General features: G+C 40.6%; 3 protein-coding genes across 5 annotated transcripts; 1 reads left to right on the forward strand and 2 right to left on the reverse strand.

Moving 5' to 3' along the window:
- Nucleotides 1-1,857: 1,857 nt before the first annotated feature.
- Nucleotides 1,858-5,096, reverse strand: LOC135649844 (probable polyol transporter 4). Its single transcript, XM_065168762.1, has 2 exons — nt 4,685-5,096; nt 1,858-3,585 (listed from the first exon to the last, which is right to left on the reverse strand). The coding sequence occupies exons 1-2, from the start codon at nt 4,893-4,895 to the stop codon at nt 2,210-2,212; spliced, it is 1,587 nt and encodes a 528-aa protein (XP_065024834.1). The 5' UTR covers nt 4,896-5,096; the 3' UTR covers nt 1,858-2,209.
- A 2,790-nt stretch (nt 5,097-7,886) lies between these two features.
- LOC103982988 (dof zinc finger protein DOF1.4) lies at nt 7,887-9,335 on the forward strand. Of its 3 annotated transcripts, none has more exons than XM_065169322.1 (3): nt 7,887-8,094; nt 8,200-8,444; nt 8,534-9,335. In XM_065169322.1, the coding sequence occupies exons 2-3, from the start codon at nt 8,339-8,341 to the stop codon at nt 9,148-9,150; spliced, it is 723 nt and encodes a 240-aa protein (XP_065025394.1). In that variant the 5' UTR covers nt 7,887-8,094; nt 8,200-8,338; the 3' UTR covers nt 9,151-9,335. The 3 variants fall into 3 exon arrangements, with proteins under 3 accessions (XP_065025394.1, XP_065025458.1, XP_009398391.2); XM_065169386.1 differs by having other exon boundaries at nt 8,263-8,444; XM_009400116.3 differs by lacking the exon at nt 7,887-8,094 and having other exon boundaries at nt 8,109-8,444; nt 8,527-9,335.
- Nucleotides 9,336-9,391: 56 nt separating this feature from the next.
- On the reverse strand, nt 9,392-17,940 carry LOC103983004 (uncharacterized). Its single transcript, XM_009400128.3, has 7 exons — nt 16,152-17,940; nt 13,415-13,505; nt 13,150-13,307; nt 12,992-13,043; nt 12,770-12,852; nt 12,548-12,641; nt 9,392-10,270 (listed from the first exon to the last, which is right to left on the reverse strand). Exons 1-7 carry the CDS (start codon nt 17,706-17,708, stop codon nt 9,696-9,698), a joined length of 2,610 nt encoding a protein of 869 aa, XP_009398403.2. The 5' UTR covers nt 17,709-17,940; the 3' UTR covers nt 9,392-9,695.
- Nucleotides 17,941-19,176: the final 1,236 nt, after the last annotated feature.

Raw genomic sequence — 19,176 nt, forward strand, 5'->3', positions numbered from 1 at the left:
ATTAATTATAATAATTAATATTTTAAATATTATATTATATTAATATATCAATGGTACGATACGTACTAAACGGTATCGAATTGTATCGAACGTATCGACACATAATATACAAAAGTATATTAATATATCATCCTACCGATTTTTTATTGAATCAATATATATCACTACAGTATGATATAATATTATAAATCATGATAATAATATACATAGACCTAACAACGAATGATAAATCTTTAGAATCATGAAGGTGGGTTATGTTATACGAAAAATATATCCTCTACGTTTTGCTTTGTGATATTTTACCTAAGAACATTGACCCATCGTGGATCATACTGACTCACAATCCCTAACATCCGTGCTTTTTGACCCAACTGAGCTCTCACATAATTTATTATACTACATTGAATATAAGTAAGCAACCAATTGGGTTGCATAGGCTTGTAATAGATCGTCTTTCTTTTCACGGGAGGATACTTTCCCTCCTAAATTATCTTATGTTGTCGACGATGACGTCTAAGGGAAAGGAAAGGAAAAGTGAAGAAATGAGATATAAATTTGCTTTTCGAAAATAAAAATTATATATATAATCCAATTTGTATATAATGTATAATTGGAATTGGTGTGTATAGCTTTATATTGGCATTTGCATATCACTCCTTCAATTTAATGAACCATAATTTGGATTTTTATTTTTTGATGAAATAATAGATGCATAAATAAATTTATATTTTATGTATAATAAATAAACCTGCATAGTCTAGACTCGTGTAGTAGATTGTGATTTCTCAATATAGATTTAGTGTTAGTCTCACACATCTTAATTTTGCAAATTTATACTAGAGGTTAGTAGTGTTAAATTTAATTATTAATATTAAGCATCGAAATTGACTTGACTCGACCAAAGGTATCGATTAGTAAAAATTTTGATAATTCATCGTAAGATCCTAAACTTGAATTCTGTCTTTGTAATTTATCTTTTTCATATATTGTCATGCTTTGAAATCATAACTATTTGTTTCTAGTCTGAAGACCTTCTTGATTTAGTAGCAAACATTGCTGGCTTACTTTTATTTTCTAGTCAACTGTACCTGTCAAAATATAATTGATCAAAATTATTTACCATATCAAAAGGAAAGCAGGATAACATTTATAATGATAGCAAGATCATATAGTTTCCTGGGTAGGTAGGTATCCCAAGCCAGAGACAAAGGAATGCCACATATTGTAGTGACATGACATAGATACATACATGGGAGATTTTTAATTCCTGCAAGGATATGTCAAGCTTGAACATTCCAACTAATAGTACTGTAAAGAGGACAAAAAAAATCACATAATGGGTCATTAGATCTTTTGACAAAACAACATACTTGATTCTACTGTAGCCTCTTTATTAGATATGACACAATATGATGCCTGAATCAGTGTGCAGGTTATATATATATATATATATATATATATATATATATATATATATATATATATATATATATATATATATATATATATATATATATATTAGGAAAAGAATTAAAACTGTCAGATAAAATATCTATGGTTTCTGGAATCAGACATGTGTTGACCAGTTTCTGTGCTTTTGTGAACTCAAAAGAAAACTGTGCAAGTGGAGATCATATATTGCTTCCTATGAAATTTAAGCCAACATTCTCTGAGTTCATACCAAAACCAACCCATTTCAATCACATAATTAATCCAAGTTTGCTACTTCCCTCCAATTAAACATGTGTTGGTGCTTTCAAATCCCCATCAAGAAAATAATCCCAAAGGCTCAAACCATGATGCATTGTTTACATTTAGCAAGCCAAGAATTAGGACTTTGACCACCAAAAAATAATCTCGAGGAAAATGAATATCATATCACAATATCTTTACTACTTTTCTAGGTCACACAAATCTTGATGAATTTGGCAGTATAGATGAGAGATATTAGCAGTGTCAGTTTTTTTTCTGAGAAAGAGTTACACACTTGTACAACATTCTCCCCGCCTTTGGAGCATGACAGTCCCATTTTGATCAATCCTTCGGATTGCAAAGCCTGGTGGATATCTTGCAGTGACCAGAAAGTTGGAAGATATATAATGATAAGAAAAATGACTAAGATCACAAAGAATCATTGAACCAGTTAAAACTTTTTTGCAATAATGATGATGACATCGAGTGAGATACTGCGCCAGTGATGCTGGTCAGATCATTCCTTTTGCACCAGAACTTCCATGTCACCAAGTTCCACCTCAATTCTTTGCCATTCCCTTCCGCTATCAAATAACAACTCGATCTGCTCTAGAGATTTGCCTTTGGTTTCAGGAACATACATATACATAAAAACCACCGAGATTGCTGAAATTGCTGAAAAAATGAAGAAGGTTCCAGCCACAGAAAGGGCACGACACATCGACAGGAAGGACATTGCAACCACACCACTGCTCACTCTATTCCCTACAGTTCCTAATGCAGCTGCCTGAGCACGCAGCCTTAAAGGGAAGATTTCAGAGCTCATTACCCAACAAATGGGACCTAATCCCACTGAAAAGAATGCCACATTTCCGCATACAGCCAATATCGCGACCAAAATTCCTACTCTAGGCGAAACCAGCTCGTGTCCAAGCAATGAAAGAGCTAGACCCAAACAAAACAGGGAAACGGTCATACCAACAGTGCTAACATATAGCAAAGGCTTTCTACCAACTCTGTCAATTAGGAGGATCGCAACCAAGATGAATGTAGTTTTAGTAAAACCAACAGCAACAGTCGCAGCAAGAAGTTTGCTGTCAGAACTGATTCCTGCGTCCCTAAATATGGTTGGGCTGTAATACACAGTTGCATCAATACCACTGATTTGCTGGAAGCACTGTATGCCAAACCCGGTGATAAGCATCCTACGAAGTGCAGGGGAGGGCCTCAGGAACTCCAGCCACACAGCTTTTTCCTCACACTTCTCTCCCTTCACACCACCAGCAGCTTCCTCTATTTCAGCTAATTTGCACTCAACTTCTTCCTCGCTCTCGCTGATCCTCATTAGCACTGATCTTGCTTCTTCTACCTTTTTTTGCATGACCAACCATCTAGGAGATTCGGGGATTATAAACAATGCGAATCCAATGAAAACGGATGGGACAATTCCGATACCAAGCATTATCCTCCAGCTTATATGTTCTGAAAGACCAGAGAAGGCATAGTTTGAAATGTAACCAAGAAGGATTCCAAGATTTATAAAAATCTCAGGGAAAGAGGTGAATGATCCTCGAGAGACAGTAGGAGATATCTCTGCAATATAAACCGGTGCAACCATGACCCCACATCCTATTCCGACTCCAGCCAGAAGCCTGCCTATGATCAGCACTCGGAAAGATGGCGCAAAAGCCATTATAGCAGCACCAGTTTGAAAAATAATTGCAGCTAAACAAATGGTCCATTTCCGGCCAATAGCATCCGAGGTTCTTCCAGCTGCTAAACTACCTACAAGGGAAATAATGCTCAAACACCCAACTAGAACTTCTTGCTGAACTTCTGTTATGTGCAAATCCTTTTGGATGAAAAGAATGCATCCACTCATAACACCCACATCTGCAGAAAGAAGGCCATGACTGGAAGAGGTAAGTTTCGTGCATTGTATATGTCTAGAATAATCAAACATAAGCATGTCTACTGCATTCCCTTCCAAGATATCAAAAGATTACAGTTATGATTTCAGCTATCACCAGAACTTTAAAACATTTATGATATAACTTTATGATTAAATCAACTGTTCTCTATACAATGAGTCGACAATTAAACTGCAATGCAGTCCAGCAGTGAATGGCAACTTTTGTGCTCAGTAAGAAAAAAAAATTATCAAGTTTCTGACAAAGTTGGCAATATTAACTAGCATGTTTTGGTATTAGGGAGAAAGAGATGGTGCAACTTGATCAGAATTAAACAAGTTAAACATAATTGTATAAAAAATATACTAGCCAAAGGTATTGGATAAGCATCAAAAGATATAAACCATCATAGACTAGTCAAGCATGAGCCTAAGGAAATATATAACAGTTTCTTTTACTGAAAGAGAGCAAAAACCATTTAAACATGGTAAAAGATGAACCAAATCACAAGGTCACCTTGCCAGTATGAGATCTGGTGAGGGTCAACAGTAGCCCTACCCCTGCAAGCAGTGAGGCTGTTTTCACTAGCAATCTTATTATGATTTCAAATCTCATCCTTTATCATTTGAGCTTGGTATTTCCTAGTGTTATGTAAGAATGGTTAATTTTTTAAATTGAACATTGCATCACCAAGACCTTGTATTGCTCTTCATGAGTTGTGGAAGAGCACCTTTGGCCACAGAATCAAATGAAAAACAACCAAATCAATCAAGGACATTTCAGCTGTGAAGATGAGAAATAAAGAGATTTTGGCTGGAATGACAGAACCAATTGGTGCCGCTCATGCCGGAATCTGACAATTACAAAGCTATTATATGACCAAAAACACTCAATTTGAAGAAAACCAGCTGCTAATTCTACTTGTCAGTTAGTATTTCCCTTAATATACACGATCATCTAAAGAACAGATCTCAGAGACCCACATCTGGATCTCCGCTCGTCATTCCAAAAGCATCGAAAGCCAAAAAAAAAAACACAAACTTTAGCAGATTGGGATGGTAAAAAAAAGAGGTTTTCCTCACCGTAACCGAGAAGTACAGAATTCAGAGAAGCAAAAACGGCACAGACGAAGACATATCTCTTGCTTTCGCTTCCCCGTGTCGGCCGATCGTTGGCGAGTTCGGCGTCGATCCTTTCGTACTTCCCTTTGCTTCCGATTCCAGGCAGGATGGAGCTCCCGTTCCCGGTCCCGGATTCGTTGCCGAACGCCGCGTCATCGCCCGACGCCATCATCCCAACCCCTCTCTCTCTCTCTCTCTATGAATTAGGATCGAGAAATAGAGAGGGGCTTTCCGGGATCTGGGGAGGGTTTTAGCTTCGATCCGAGGGTAAGAACCTTGCAGTGCGACTTCGACTTCGACTTCCCACCCACAGGAGAGGACGACCAGCGCCGACTGCGATGAGGAAGCTTTGACTTCACACTCTTGTTTTACTACGACCTTTTCGTGAATCTATTTTCCGTAATTGGCGCTCACTTCTCTACCCTTATATCTATTGGTCAATAAGTACGGGACCCGCATGCGGTTGTCCGTTCCTCTACTGCCGACTCCGTAGGTCCTCTCTTCCAAGAATCTTTGTATTAAAGTGCAGATCTTTGGGGCGCTCGTACGGGAACCCAAGAACGTACCCGTCGGTGTGAAACGCAGGATGAACATGGTTGCGAGATTGACGGTGTGGATTATGTGGTTGGGTTCTGTATGCTTCTTTCTCGGTGGTACTATACGCGAATAATTAAATATAATTTATAAAAATAGTTTTTAAAAATATAAGTGAGGAAAATTAATTATGATTAGATTATATGATTGGCTTCTCTATGTCTCTTTGTTGATGATATAACTTATAAAATAAGAAAAAAAAAAGGGTTAACATGCTGTTGGATAAGGTAAATTAATTATGATTAGATTTGAGACTAATACAAAAATTGCCTTCTTTATTGAGTTCTCACATTGTCTAAAAGAATTTTGAAGGTTGAATATAAACAGATTGTAAAATTATAAGTTGATACAAATAGTAAAAAAAATAAATAATATAAATAATTATTAGGACTGTAATAACATAATATACATTAATTTGAAGGTTAATTGGTTGATGACTAATTTTGTTTGATTGTGAAAGTAATCTATAACTTGAGAACTAATTGATCGGAGGATTTACCTCTCTTTGCATTTTGATCTTCAGGATAAAAGATTGCATTAATTTTTTAAAATAATAATTATTATTATTTATTTTAAGAAATATTATTGATCAGTGCAAACATAAGGAAACAAAAAGAATCGGAGGCTAGCATTCATTCCATTGATAGCCTTATGCACATTGTCTAACTCTATTTAGAATAGATTTGTTTTCATGGTTTAAGCTTTCTCAATCGTCTAAATCTACCTTCAACGTTTACTTACATGAATGTTGAAGGGGCCTTTTTTTTTCTTTTTAGGTGACCTTGAAGTCTTAAACTCCCTTATACTCACCATCGAATTCGCTAAATTAGGTCAGGAATTCATATCTCAAGATTCATTATATTGATTCCAAAAGTTATTTAAGAATGAAAATAAAGGATTGCACATGGTTCTTTAAAGACTAATTACATAGTTATCTTATAGTTATCATAACATCATCGGTTTTACTAATGAAAAAATGAAAATAAAAGATAAATAGATAATTTTAATGTTTTAGTTGGTGATGACAGATACGATGTCGCTAGGGCTACGAGTGGCCGTTATGGATGAGGAGAGTGACGACGAGAGATAAGAATTGCTCGGCAACTATGTCAACGATGGATACGATAACATACTTAGCATCAAATTCCAGGACCCATATTTTTCTTTCGTTGTTGGATGTGTCCGTTGGGAGCTCAACTCCTCCTTCAACTAGCCCTCCCCATCTCCCCTTTTTCATGCCTATGCGATAATTGATGTGGTAGTAGGGGGAGCAATATGAGCTCCGATGACCCTAGCTTCGGATTGAGCGGTCTGCTCAACGGGTCAGTGATGATCGGCCACCATCTTCATTATAGATGTCGTGACAACCACCACTAATATAATTATTGAGCGGCGCCACTATATAGCTACATCAATGCTAATGCATATATCGAGCATTCTTTTCACCACTCAACAACTACATTAGCGTCGACGTAGATTGTATCATCGAAGCTCTTGTTGCTCCCCTTGTTACTGCATCAGTATGGATATGAAAAAGAGGAGACGAGGGACTCGTTGGAGGAGGATTTTTATTCACTATGATTGTTATCAACTAAGAAGGGAAGCTTTGGAAGGCAGGTAAGCAAGTGGTTATCAAGCTCTTGACGGACGTATTCAACGACGTTAGAAAAATATAAGTCTTGGAATTCGATGTTGAGTACATCATCATACCCATCGTCGATGCAATTATCGAGTAACCCTTATCTCTTATCGTTACTCTTCTCATCTACGATAGTCACCCGTGACTCCAACGGTATCGTCATCTATTATCACCAATTAAAATATTAAATTTATCTTTTTAATTTATATTTTTGTGTGTTCTACTAAATCGATGGAATTAGTGTAAATAGGCATACACGTTTCTCTTTTATAATTATAAAATTATTAATATAATTTTTTTAAAATATAAAAATCGAAATACTAAAGATAATTAACTATATTAAATAATCTTTAATTAGCCCACTGAACAACACGTATACATGCCACGCTCAATAAGGGTGAGCCTGGGCAGGGATTCTAATTGGAACGTGTGTCGGAACTCTTTCCTGTGGTCGTCGTTTTCTCGAGTCCTCCACCGTTGCATTGCTGTAGAAGAACAAAGACCAGGCCGACGTTGCGTCGAGCTCCAGCGACGCACCGGCTCGGCTCCCCCATCTTCTTCCTCGCGGGGCCCCCGACAGCGCCCACCGTTCCATTCGTCGCCACCGACAAAATGCTGGTGTGCGTCGTATCTGTCGGCCACTCGCCGTTGGGGGAAACGCCACGGCCCCCCGATCGCCATCTTCCTCAGTCCATTCACCAGCCCGGAATTAGACGGGGAAGTCTGTCACCGCAGCATCACCAACCGAGTCCACCTCGTCAACGAGCAGTGCTCCTGCCGTCAAACTGATGACTCACCAACACCTCACTCTGAGTTGGCGTGCAATCGATGGAATCTCTGAGCTTCCTTTCCTGCATAAACTACTATGAAAATACTACATATTTCAGGATTATATATACATAGAGATGAACTCTGAAAAGTAAATTCTTCTCATCTAAAGATTGATAGTTTCTTTTGTAGATCAAATCGTTCCTCATACAGACGTGATTTCTTGTACTTATGCTGAGGTACATTACAGATATATGATCGCACGAAAGCTATTATTGGCGGTAGCTGTCATTGCCAGTTTCTAATGCCGACTGAAACCTCAGCCCGACACTGACGTGCTCTTCTCTGTAACAAGAGGCTTGCTTGAGAAGTAAGCAATGCCTCTTCCTCTCCCACTCCTCTTCTGCTTCTTTACCTCTCCTTCCCTTTATATTACGTGCCGCATGCATTAACTTCTGGAGTTTGTGGCTTCCAGTCCTGCAGACGACGACAACACACACTACATTGATCACTTTCCTCTTCCACATTTAATACACAGGTATTAACGTCAGCAGCAGCAGCAGCAGCGATTCCAATCTCCGTCGGCCAACTTCTTATTCTATCCCAAATCCGACATGCTCTCAGCTTCTATTCGCTGCCAGCAACTGCTTCCTCTCGTCCCAAATCGCTCGTCCTGCCGTTTCCACCGTAGCCATGGGAGAGAGCTTGAAGTGCTCACAGGTGTTTGATCGTGGTTGTGAGGAAGGTCGATGACTGTTGGTGTGTGCTATGTATGATTCTTTTGTTTGGGTTTATCTTGAAGGACGCAGATCTGGTCGGTGGAAGAGCACAGCAGCGGGAGAGGCAGACGCGGAATGCGGCGGTGGCGGCGCTGAGATGCCCGCGGTGCGAGTCCACCAACACCAAGTTCTGCTACTACAACAACTACAGCAAGTTGCAGCCGCGGCACTACTGCCGGGCCTGTCGCAGGCACTGGACCGAGGGCGGCGCGCTCCGCAACGTGCCTGTGGGTGGCAGCCGCAAGAACAAGCGCCCCCGGGGCGCTCAAACCACACCCGCTGATGCATCAGATGGTCATGGAAACGGAAGAATCATCGACGACGGCAGCAGCAGCGTTTTCTCTGACGCTTCCAATCTGCCGATCATCCGTCAGCCAACACCGCCGGAGCATTTTGGCGCCGGATCTGAAGAACCGCTCCTCTTGAGCTCTTATCATGAAAGCCCTCATCCTTTCTCTTCATTACCGTTCTATGATTGCACAGGGCAAGACTCCTTCACTGTCGATGATCGTCTCTTTGCAATGGAGACCTCGATGCTGCACCTGCCGGCGAGCAACTTGAGTCAGTGGGACGACATCATCGACCTCGTCAACCTCGAACTCAAGCCGCCGGCGCCCGACCGAGTGGATCACACTCTGACTTACTGAAGCATCGACTGCCTTCTGCTCTTGGTTGCTGGATTTTGTTCTACGATGTGGATGGAGACTGAAGAGGAAACCGATGGGAATTTGTTCTCCGGAAATCAAACTCCACTGTTTGGTTATATTCTGTAGGCAAATCAATTAACACATCTGAACATTCTCAGTGAAATCTCTGAGATTTTGATGTTTCAGTTTGCTGATGCACACAGATCCATTCCAATATTCCAAAGCCAAATTACTTGGAACATTCACCAACCAGAAATTTAGCTCTTTTTAAATCAAATATTTTCACAAAGGGCTTTGAAACAATATGGGAACACCTGAAACGTTTAGTATTACATACATATCAATCTGCAGATGTGTGGTTTTTTGGCTTAGATCCATCTCCCAGAAACTTTTCAGGTGAAACAGATGAAAGAAAGCTTATGAACCAAGCTGTGGAAGATAGAATTCACACCATATACCCTATCTATACACAGAACAACTGCACTTTGGGAGTAACATGCAACTCGCACTCCACGCACCATCAACTTTCGGCGCAATGCATGCTTTCATACCCGAAATGGGAAGCCGAAATTTTGATATATTCTTATTGCACCTCCTCGTCCAGCAGTGACGATTACCATTCCCCATGCTGACCTGCTTTGCACCTGCAGAGCCCCTTTGTAAAGCTCACCGCTGGTTTGAGGGCTAAGATTGTTCCGTTGCGGCTTCTCTTCAGGCCAAGCCACAGAATCCAGATCGGTGGAGTAGTTGGCGTTCGAAAAGATGCGACTGTGAAGAGGGCTTTCGGAGTAGATAGGCGACAATGAACTCTCATGCCCATTGCTCTGAGCATGCACCTCCAATTCACACTTGGATGCTAGGTCAAGACCATTCTGTCTGTTGCTATGGCCCACAACCAACCCTGAAGCAGTGGTGCTTGGCCATGCAACCGCCACCGTCACATCCTGGCAGTGGAAGTGCTCATAAGATTGAGTGGAGTTGATGACACCCTTAGTCCTACTTGGTTGAGAATCAGCATCATATCTCCACATATAAACATGGGAATCCTCGCTAGCACAGATCACATACTTCCCATTTGGGGCCAAGGAGGCTGAGATTTGGCTGCTTGTGTTGCGAAAGCCTGAAAAAAAGATGGAACAGCATCAGACCAATCAACCTTGATAACAAGATTCGATACACACGGTCCTCGCAAGTCGCAACCATGAATACAGAATACAACATAGTCATTGGAGAAAGAAGTGCCGACATACTATAATGAAACTTCAAATGTGTTTCATCAAAGATATCGATGCTTTAAATTGCAACATATAAATAAAAAGTTATATATTTAATTTAGTGGTATGAAACCGAGGGCCGAGTGAGCTGCCTATGACTCTTTAGCAAAAAAGTGACCAACATCCTTGAGTTAAAATTTGCTGAAAGGACATTAGTGCATCTACGAGATTCTTTCAGAAAAGCCAATGACACAACAAAGATCCCTTCTGATTGTGACCATCTGGTGCTGTGATCCTCCATTACAGATTGTTCCCAATATAATCTGCAACACTGAGGACCATTAAGTAATCTATGCAAGTCCTCCACAATGGAAATTTTAAATAAACCACCAAGGTCCAACGCAGAACAAGTTGCTCGTGATTTGGAAGATCATATAATTCATGGAAAAAACTGCTTATTCTTCTTTTCCCTTCTAAGGGTGTTCTTTAAACAGGTCCTATACTCAAAAACTGTCTACATAAGGTAAGATTTCTTTGGTGAGAGCACAGCCACAATGAACACCAGGCCGTACCACGAAGATCTGTGCAAGATAGTCACTCAATAATGCGTTGGCAGTGGCCATACAGCATGAATTCATATTGAACATTGATTTAGATGATTGCTTTCTCCAGGATTATTCGACAGATGATGAATTAGTGTGTAGATCATCATACAAACAGGCTCAAAGCATTTTCATATGCCAGATGACAGGAAGTTGCTTTTCACCTCTTTGAAATTCAAAAACAAAATCATAAAGATTGGTGAAGTCCAGATCAAGATCTTTTCATATTACTGTCCAGGAAAAAACATAACAGAATTTCCTACCAAGGCAATTACTAACAAAACAACTATTCGGTGAATGTACAATCACAAGTTGATGCAAGTTATGTGCACAGAGCAATAACCTTTATGGACGTGAAAAATAGATGTATCGATAATCAAGAATCAGTATTACTTCTTTGATACAAGGGTTAAAAAATAGATTTGGGTGAAAAATTTTGGCAGATTCATATTATTTGGTTCTATCTTAGCTACAGAATTCTAAGATTAATAGAAGGAACAAAGTATAAAACAAAGCATAGCCATAAATGTTGACAATATAATATCCAAAGTCTATCATTTTTTATCACAAGAACAAAAAGTTACATCACCACCAGAAAATATCTGGATCATGTTGATTAAGAAAGGTGGCTGCATACCACATATACACTGGACCACAAATCTACATAAATATATATTTCCAGCTGTTCAAGTAGGAATCTTTTTTTTTTAATTTAAGAAAAGAACTTGGAGCTTTTTCTGAATTTCCTGATCCTTTAAATGATAGAAATTCAAATACATAGGTTCTTAAGTCTCTAAAAAAAAAGGAATATGAAAGATTGAACTCCTAATTCAGATGACCATCAGATACAAAACTTTGGTTATCTCGTGTCACATTATTAAAGCATCCTAAAGTTCAAACTACAAGATCCTACTACATTCTGAATGTGATGTCTAGCTGAGTTTGACCTCATGATAGTGGAGAATAACTAGCATTTGTCACCCCATTGTTGAAAGTCTAGCTTCTTAAAAATTGCTTAAAAAATTCAGAGTAAAACTCTCAAAGTTTCGCCATTTAGAGTCTTCATCTCAGATTACTCTCCATCTCATATCTTATGTTATTCTGAACTGAGGAGGACTCCACTAAACACATTTATGCCATCTCTCTGTTCTGTAAGACTTATCTTGATGAATACATCTACTACATCAGGGCACCTTACATCAGGGATGAACCAGAGCAGCACTTTTCTGCTCAACTTGGTACCTCACTTCAAGTCACCTTTGTACACCCTAGCTCAACCCATGCAGGCAATAGTGTGCCTTGTCATCTACTTCAGAAAAGAAGGCCTGAGTCAGCCTTTGCAGCCTTAGTCCATAAGGGGCCAAAAATTGATCACATCACTTCTCATTTGTTGTCATTGTTTATGTCAATGTTTATTTTTCCTTCTTTTTTATCATTGTATTGTCATGAAATTGGATGTTGTTCAGTCACTCTAATATAGTTCATTTTATCCCTTCGTTTTAGTGGATCTTTACCTTAACAGGGTACAATGTTCATAAATTTAAGATAGAAAATCCATAAGCCATCACTGCCAAGATTTACCTTTAAATTTGTGAACTAGTTCAATGCCATTGACAACACGAATTCTTGAGTCTGCTGATGTGATAAGAACTTCAGAGGAACTTCCTGGAACAAACTGTTTAATGAACTATTCAGTTCAATGCCACGTAATAAATGAAAATTTCTAAAAAATCCAAAAAAGTATAAAGCATGAAAAAAAATTTACATTCACCTATTTGGTGAATTTAATATATTTCTAGATACCTGAAAGCCAGTAATTTTCTTGTGGCTGGACTTCTTTTTCTTCGTTTGTAAGTAAACCTGGTTCTTGATGTGTAGCTTATTATCTAAAGGAAATTACAACAGTCTAACATAAGGAAAAGAAAATGCAAAGATCATTGAATAATGAAGTTCAAAATATCCCAATAGAACAGGGAGACAAATACAAAAAAAGATTGGAGAAATGATCTTTATTATGGTACATACCAGATGTGTCGAACAGGTGGCAACTGCCCTTGTGCGTACCCACTAGAGCAGCCTGCAAGTCCCAACAGCTGAATCATATCATCCATATGGACTTACTTTGAGATTTCAAAGCTTACTCAATGTGGAATCAAATTTATCATTTGTCAAGCATTTGCTACCTGTCCATTAGGGGTAAAGCAGGCAGCAGTAACCATTTCATGAAGATCATTCCAATCAACAATTTGACGATCTGGAATACTCCATATGCGGACTTTCTCATCTAGGGATCCACTGATGAAGTATTTGTCATCTACAGGATTGAATTGGATGCAGGTCACTGGATCAAAGTAGGTACAAAATTGTCATTCTCTAATAAAACATTACAACTTCAAAATACATGATCATTTAAGCAAAACAGACAATGCAGAGCAAATTTTTGCTTACCATAGTCACTGTGGGAAAATGTTTTCAAACAAGAACTGCTAGACATGTGCCACAGTCTGACTGTTTTGTCCATTGAAGATGATAGCAGATACTGCATTAAGAAGTAGATGCATATCATTTAGATAAGACTTTTAATCACAACATTATCAGTATCATATTATCTACCATGATCAAACATTAGTAAAAGCATTGAGCACCTTTGATTATGCCAAAGCATTATGTAAAAGAAAAAAAAAAAAGAACTTTCCACTAAATCTAGGAAAGGCACAAGTATAAATTTTCTGCAGGTTCCGTGTAGTTTGTCTTAATCAAAGATGTATACAAATCATTAACAGAATGATGTACCATCAAGATATCAAGCAAATCTTTCAAGTGGGAGTCTGAAGCTCAAAAATAGTACAGAGAGGGAAAAAAACACACTCCAAAAGTGACAAGTTCTGAGCATATATTTATGACATCAATGTTGTAATAGATCTCTTTCCTTTGAAGGCCTATCACAAGCTCTCTGATAGGTAAGATCTAGGTTGTCTTCCAGATCTTCCTTGGAGGAAGCTGCCATACTAGCAGTGAAACCCTAAGCAAGTTACAACTTAGACAATAATAAAGATGTGCATCAGCAATCAAGGAATTATCTTACATTCGATTTACAAATCTGAGAAGAAGTTTCATAGAACAATCAGATGACTTGAAGAAAAAAAGAAGAAAAATAAAACCAAATATGCACTTGTGAAATGAAAAAGATAACATTCAGCATCTCTAGGGCATGAGCAGGCAAACTCAAGTAAATTTGGTATTCCAACTAGAAGTTGGACTTGGTAGATGAATAGGAAATATATTTAATATAGTTGTCTACGATGATGAATTAATAGCCAACGTATACACAAAATTGATGTAGTACGGTAGGATATGTAATTGAGATGACCATTAGAATATGGCATATATAGTCTGCACGAATAATGACAATCAGATTTTGAAGCTAAAGTCCTCAAAATCGAAGCACAAAATATCAAATGTATTATACAGAAGAAAGCCAAGGATTCAACACAAATAATGATTCAAATAACTACAGATGTTTTTAGCACTGCTAAGGCCAGCTAAATACTTCACTATTAGATATTGTTTCTACAGCATGTATACATGGGAAGGCATAAAATGATGTTCCAACACCCATCTAGAAACCACGACTAATTTGCCTTCTACTTTTCAATTGATGATTCCTTTTCATACCATTTTCTTCTCCAGCTCATGCCTCTAAATTTTGATCCCATTTGACACCTATATTCTTGCATCTTAGACGTCAGTTCAGATGGAACCTATTGTTGGAGAGGGTTCTTCTATCTAGTGAATCACTTCATGTTGAGGGAAACAAGATTAGCTTTAGTGCTCATGAGTCATGAATCATTTTGAAGTGAAAATCCTTGAAAGGTATACCTTCTCTTTGACCCACCCCTGTTGCTTAAAGTCTATTGTTAAACCATGTCTAGTGTTTGGAAAGAAAGGTTACATTATTGAAGACATTCACAAATTCATCAAGGATAGTGTCAGAATGTTTTTCCAACTCTTGAAGAGGATCAGATTATAACATGTTAAGAATCTAGAAATCCTAATGATAGATGAGGAACATGGACTTTCTGCAAGAGCAGAAAAAAATGTCTAATTACTTACTCGATGCTCACTAAATGAAGCTCAACCTGCTCAGGAATGAGCTCATGACCATGAGCTATCCCATGTGTGAATATTGGCATCAAATATGGATCAAAGAATCACATAAATTAAACTTTTTTCTGATAAAGTTTGCAAGTTAACTAAAGTACTACTTTTTCCTGATCTCAACTTGTTTGGAATGATTAATCAAGCATTCATTTGTATTTTTATGACATCATGTACATGGGTGTTGGTGACATATGCTAACACCCAAAATAATCCACATATTAAAGGATTAATAACACGATCTGTAACAGTGATCAGTGAATGCAACAGTTGAAGTGGTTATTTGGGCTTAACCAATATAGCTGACAAGAGAAAATTGATGTGTAGAAAAATAAGATAATCTCAAAGAATAAACTAGCCTACTATATGCCATTTGTTGAAGCTGGTAATGCAATTGTATTTCAGAGAAAATTTCATTCATCCATGGTCAATGAGGAGATTAATGATAAATTACTGTGGTCAACCAGAAAACAGAATTGGGACGATCCAAAGGTGCTAACATATTTAGCAAAAAAGTAGAGTTGATAGGTGGCCTTAATATGGGATAATAAAGTTAGATTACTGATAAGCTCCCTCTTTATCTTCGCTAGTGAATGGCAAATGCAGCAGCATTTACTTAGTATATGCAGCACCAATGATCAGTCTTTCTTCTTATGAAGGCTCAATTTACCGAAAACCCAGACTTTAAGTTTGTAAAACCCTTTGACCCACATATGTCTTGAGAAACCTCAAACTTATCTATTGTGTTCAATCAACTAGCATTCGGCCTGCAAGTGATGCTTCATCTCGAGTTCCTTAAGGATCAGAATTTCACAAATCAATGTTTTCCCTGGAATTAAATGGTGTTTCATCTAGAGTTAATTAGTGTTTCATCAATTACAAACAATACTAATGCTGATTTTGTTAAGACATTAGTAGGCATCATTAACAGGGAAGTTCTACCAAGTGTTGATTAATCAAACAACACTGTGTAGCTACAGAACAACTATTTAACTTTTGTGAAACAAACAAAGAAAGAAAAAATCACCTGCGATTTGGACCATGATAGATCAAGAACATCTTCTGTATGGCCTCTGAAAGAGCAGATGGGCTTCTCTGATAAAGCGAAAAAATGGTCTGGCATCATTAAGTGGTCAGAACTCACAGACCTTCTGCTGTTAGGGACTTTTGCCTTTCTCTTCTTCTCCCAGTGGCTCCCCTCTACACAACTCATTGCCACTGCAGGTTCCGGTGAGCTGTTACCAATTGCAGCCAGAAAAGGATTACAATTCCCATTCTCCCCTATGGCTCCATCTGACAACTCCCCCTTCCTCTCCGACTCAACAACCTCCCATACATGGATAACACAGTCCTCGCCGCCACTCGCCAGATATCGCCCATCCGAGCTAAATTTGATGCTCCAGATTGCCCCATTGTGGGCCTGAATCTCCTGAGTGATGTAAAGACCAGTGAGCTCCTTATATGATTTACCATACTGCCGGACTCTGATCTTTTCAGGGCCGTGGTGGAGGGAGTGCGACCCATCCAGGCTATCATCCGTGGCTGAGCTCGACCTCCTCCCTCCCTTCTCAGACGATGTGTCTTTCTCATCACTGCTCCGCCTTTCCCGGTGATGGTGCCCACCAGAGACCACCGTGCCCGCCATGTTCTTGATGCTCTTGAACCAGCTACCTTTCTTCTTGAACCTCGCGCCCGCAGGATTCCCTGAGTTGGCCTTCAACCCGCCACCAGGGCCCTCGAAGGCGTAGCCGTTTCTCTTAGTGCCGCCGCTCCCAGACTCTTCGACGCTTTGCCGCCTCATGAGCTCCTGTACGATTGGGGACCGGCCGACGCAAATCTCGAACTCCTCCATCGTGAGCTGCCGCCCGGTCCCGACCTCCTTCAGCTTGTTCCACATCCCGTCCTCCCGTACCTCCTTCACCACGAACTCGCTCCCGTCGTCCAAATTCCTGATCGTACATTGCTGGTAACCGCCGCCACCGTCTCCGCCGCAGCTGCCGTCGGTCTCTTTGTACTTTCCCCCAGCCAGCGCCCAAGATCGCCCGACTAGGGGCGGCTTGTTGGTCGCCGTGGCAGATCCAAACGAAATAGCACGCCGCTGCGGCCGTTCCGCAATCACACGATTGGGATCGACGGAGCCATCTGATCTGGATCTGACGATTACAGACACGGCAGGCGGCGAGGAATCGAGGGACGGAACGGATGACCCAGCCTCTGCCTCCCAAGCCCTAGGCCCACCGGAGCCGGGGTCGACGTCGGGGGAAGGGGCAGTGGATTTAGCCCGGGCGAGAGCGGGGTCCCCGATAAGGCCCATCTGCTGGAGGAGGCGGCGGCGGCGCTCCTCGACGGAAGACGGCTCGGAGATCCATACGTCGTAGGAGCTGGCCACCGGCGGCGGGAAGTGGGCGGCGCGGCGCTGGTGGTGGCGGTGGCGATGGTCGGCGTCGTCGTCAGAGGCGGAGGTCGAAGAGCACGACGACGACAGGATCCGATCCAACGACTCGTAGAACTCCTCCTCGTCGCCCTCCTGCTGCTGCGGCTGCGCCACCGCCTCCCACTCCACCGCCGTCGCCGAGCTCCTCATATCCGCGTCCGCATTCCGTTCCCGAGGCTGCCGACCGACACGGCGACCCGATTCGGGGCTCCAATCGGACGTGGCGAGAAATAGTGAGGGGGACGGGGAACCAACACACAGGGGATCGAAGTCCTATGCGATGTCGTCACCGCCCCGCCCCACTCCGTAGATAAAAAAGCAGTGGCTGGCGTTAGGAACAGTTCTCTCTCACGAAGTACATCCACCCCTTCCCAAAGTCATCCCCTTAATTCCATCGTTAATGTCCCTCATAATAATTCACATATATATATATATAGTAAAAAATACGAATATTTTTTTTATAAAAAAATATTATTAGATATATTTTTAAACTGTATTCTTATATATTATAAATAAAAATTGATCGATAAGATTTCGTATCCTCGATCTTATATCTTCGATAGATGAGTCTTATTCATCATCTTAAAATAATAAAAGAGGGTTTAAGATAATAAAAATAGGAGTAAAAAATAAAGCGGAGTACAGAGGGGGAAAGCTGAAAAGGGAATAAATAAAGCACGTTGGATACTGCTGGCATTATTATGTGGGCTGAGAGAGCTCGGCACGTTCTTCTCTGTTCCACTGTAATAAGGTGGCAGCTGCCTTTTTACACACCACTTTCTCTGGATCTTCTATCACAAACTAGTTTAATCTTAGCAAATCATCCGTGCTCTCTCCCTCTCTCTCTCTCTCTCTCTCTCTCATAATAATGACTGTAGCTGCTTGATGCAAGGCATGCAAGGGTGTTCGCTATGATGGATGGCGCTTTGCTTGCAGTGTGTTCTAATCTCGCTTCCCCGAGAGGCAAACAGGGCATTGCAAATGACTTGCTGTGTGTGATGGCTGTCTTCCTTCTCTCCCTTTCTCGCTCTATCCTTCCTTTTATCTTTGTTTCTTTCCGCTTGTCTGAGCTAATCCGACAGGGCGGACCATTTCCCAAGCGGTTCATGGCGGTGGTCCTCCCAACGCGGTAGTCCTGTTAGGCCCGAAGGTCCCCCCATTCCCTTCACCAAAGGTACCCAACTATTAGCTGTTCCTCCCTTTGCTGGATCAGCCTAGGTAATGGCATCTTTGTTTTACCTACGTTAGGTGAACAAAACGGTACTGCTCACTGACCGCAACAGCTTCACAGGCAAAGCTAAGGAGCTTCTAAGTAGTGCTGTTCCCGAACTCCTCCATTTCTTTGTGAGCAGCAGGCGATCGAGGGGTCGACGTCGATGAGAAGGGACCATGTCCTGCCCTGTTTGCGGCAAAAGAATCGTTTCAGAGGAACAGCCCCCACAAGCATGTTGCAGAGGGCAACGCCCGTAAGAGAAGAAACTAGGAATGGCTTGGGCTGATGGCAAAGAACGCTGTGGCGGACCAGATCACAAGAAAAGCACCATGAGAAGGTGTGTGGGTGTTCCTCCTGGGCTGTGGCTTACTGCTTGCATGGATAATATGCAGCCACTCCAATGAT

Source organism: Musa acuminata, chromosome BXJ1-1 (genome assembly GCF_036884655.1).
Source record: "Musa acuminata AAA Group cultivar baxijiao chromosome BXJ1-1, Cavendish_Baxijiao_AAA, whole genome shotgun sequence".
In the NCBI taxonomy this organism is placed as follows: domain Eukaryota; kingdom Viridiplantae; phylum Streptophyta; class Magnoliopsida; order Zingiberales; family Musaceae; genus Musa; species Musa acuminata.

Bases quoted from the DNA above. Each gene is read 5' to 3' on its own strand.
- LOC135649844 (XM_065168762.1), bottom strand. From the start codon at position 4,895: ATGATGGCGTCGGGCGATGACGCGGCGTTCGGCAACGAATCCGGGACC. The intron at 3,586-4,684 runs GTGAGGAAAACC...TTCTTTCTGCAG, and splicing joins TTCTGTACTTCTCGGTTACG to ATGTGGGTGTTATGAGTGGA.
- LOC103982988 (XM_065169322.1), top strand. From the start codon at position 8,339: ATGCTCTCAGCTTCTATTCGCTGCCAGCAACTGCTTCCTCTCGTCCCA. The intron at 8,445-8,533 runs GTGTTTGATCGT...TGAAGGACGCAG, and splicing joins AGAGCTTGAAGTGCTCACAG to ATCTGGTCGGTGGAAGAGCA.
- LOC103983004 (XM_009400128.3), bottom strand. From the start codon at position 17,708: ATGAGGAGCTCGGCGACGGCGGTGGAGTGGGAGGCGGTGGCGCAGCCG. The intron at 13,044-13,149 runs GTAGCAAATGCT...TGGGACTTGCAG, and splicing joins GCTTTACCCCTAATGGACAG to GCTGCTCTAGTGGGTACGCA. The intron at 12,853-12,991 runs GTATGTACCATA...AATTTCCTTTAG, and splicing joins CCACCTGTTCGACACATCTG to ATAATAAGCTACACATCAAG.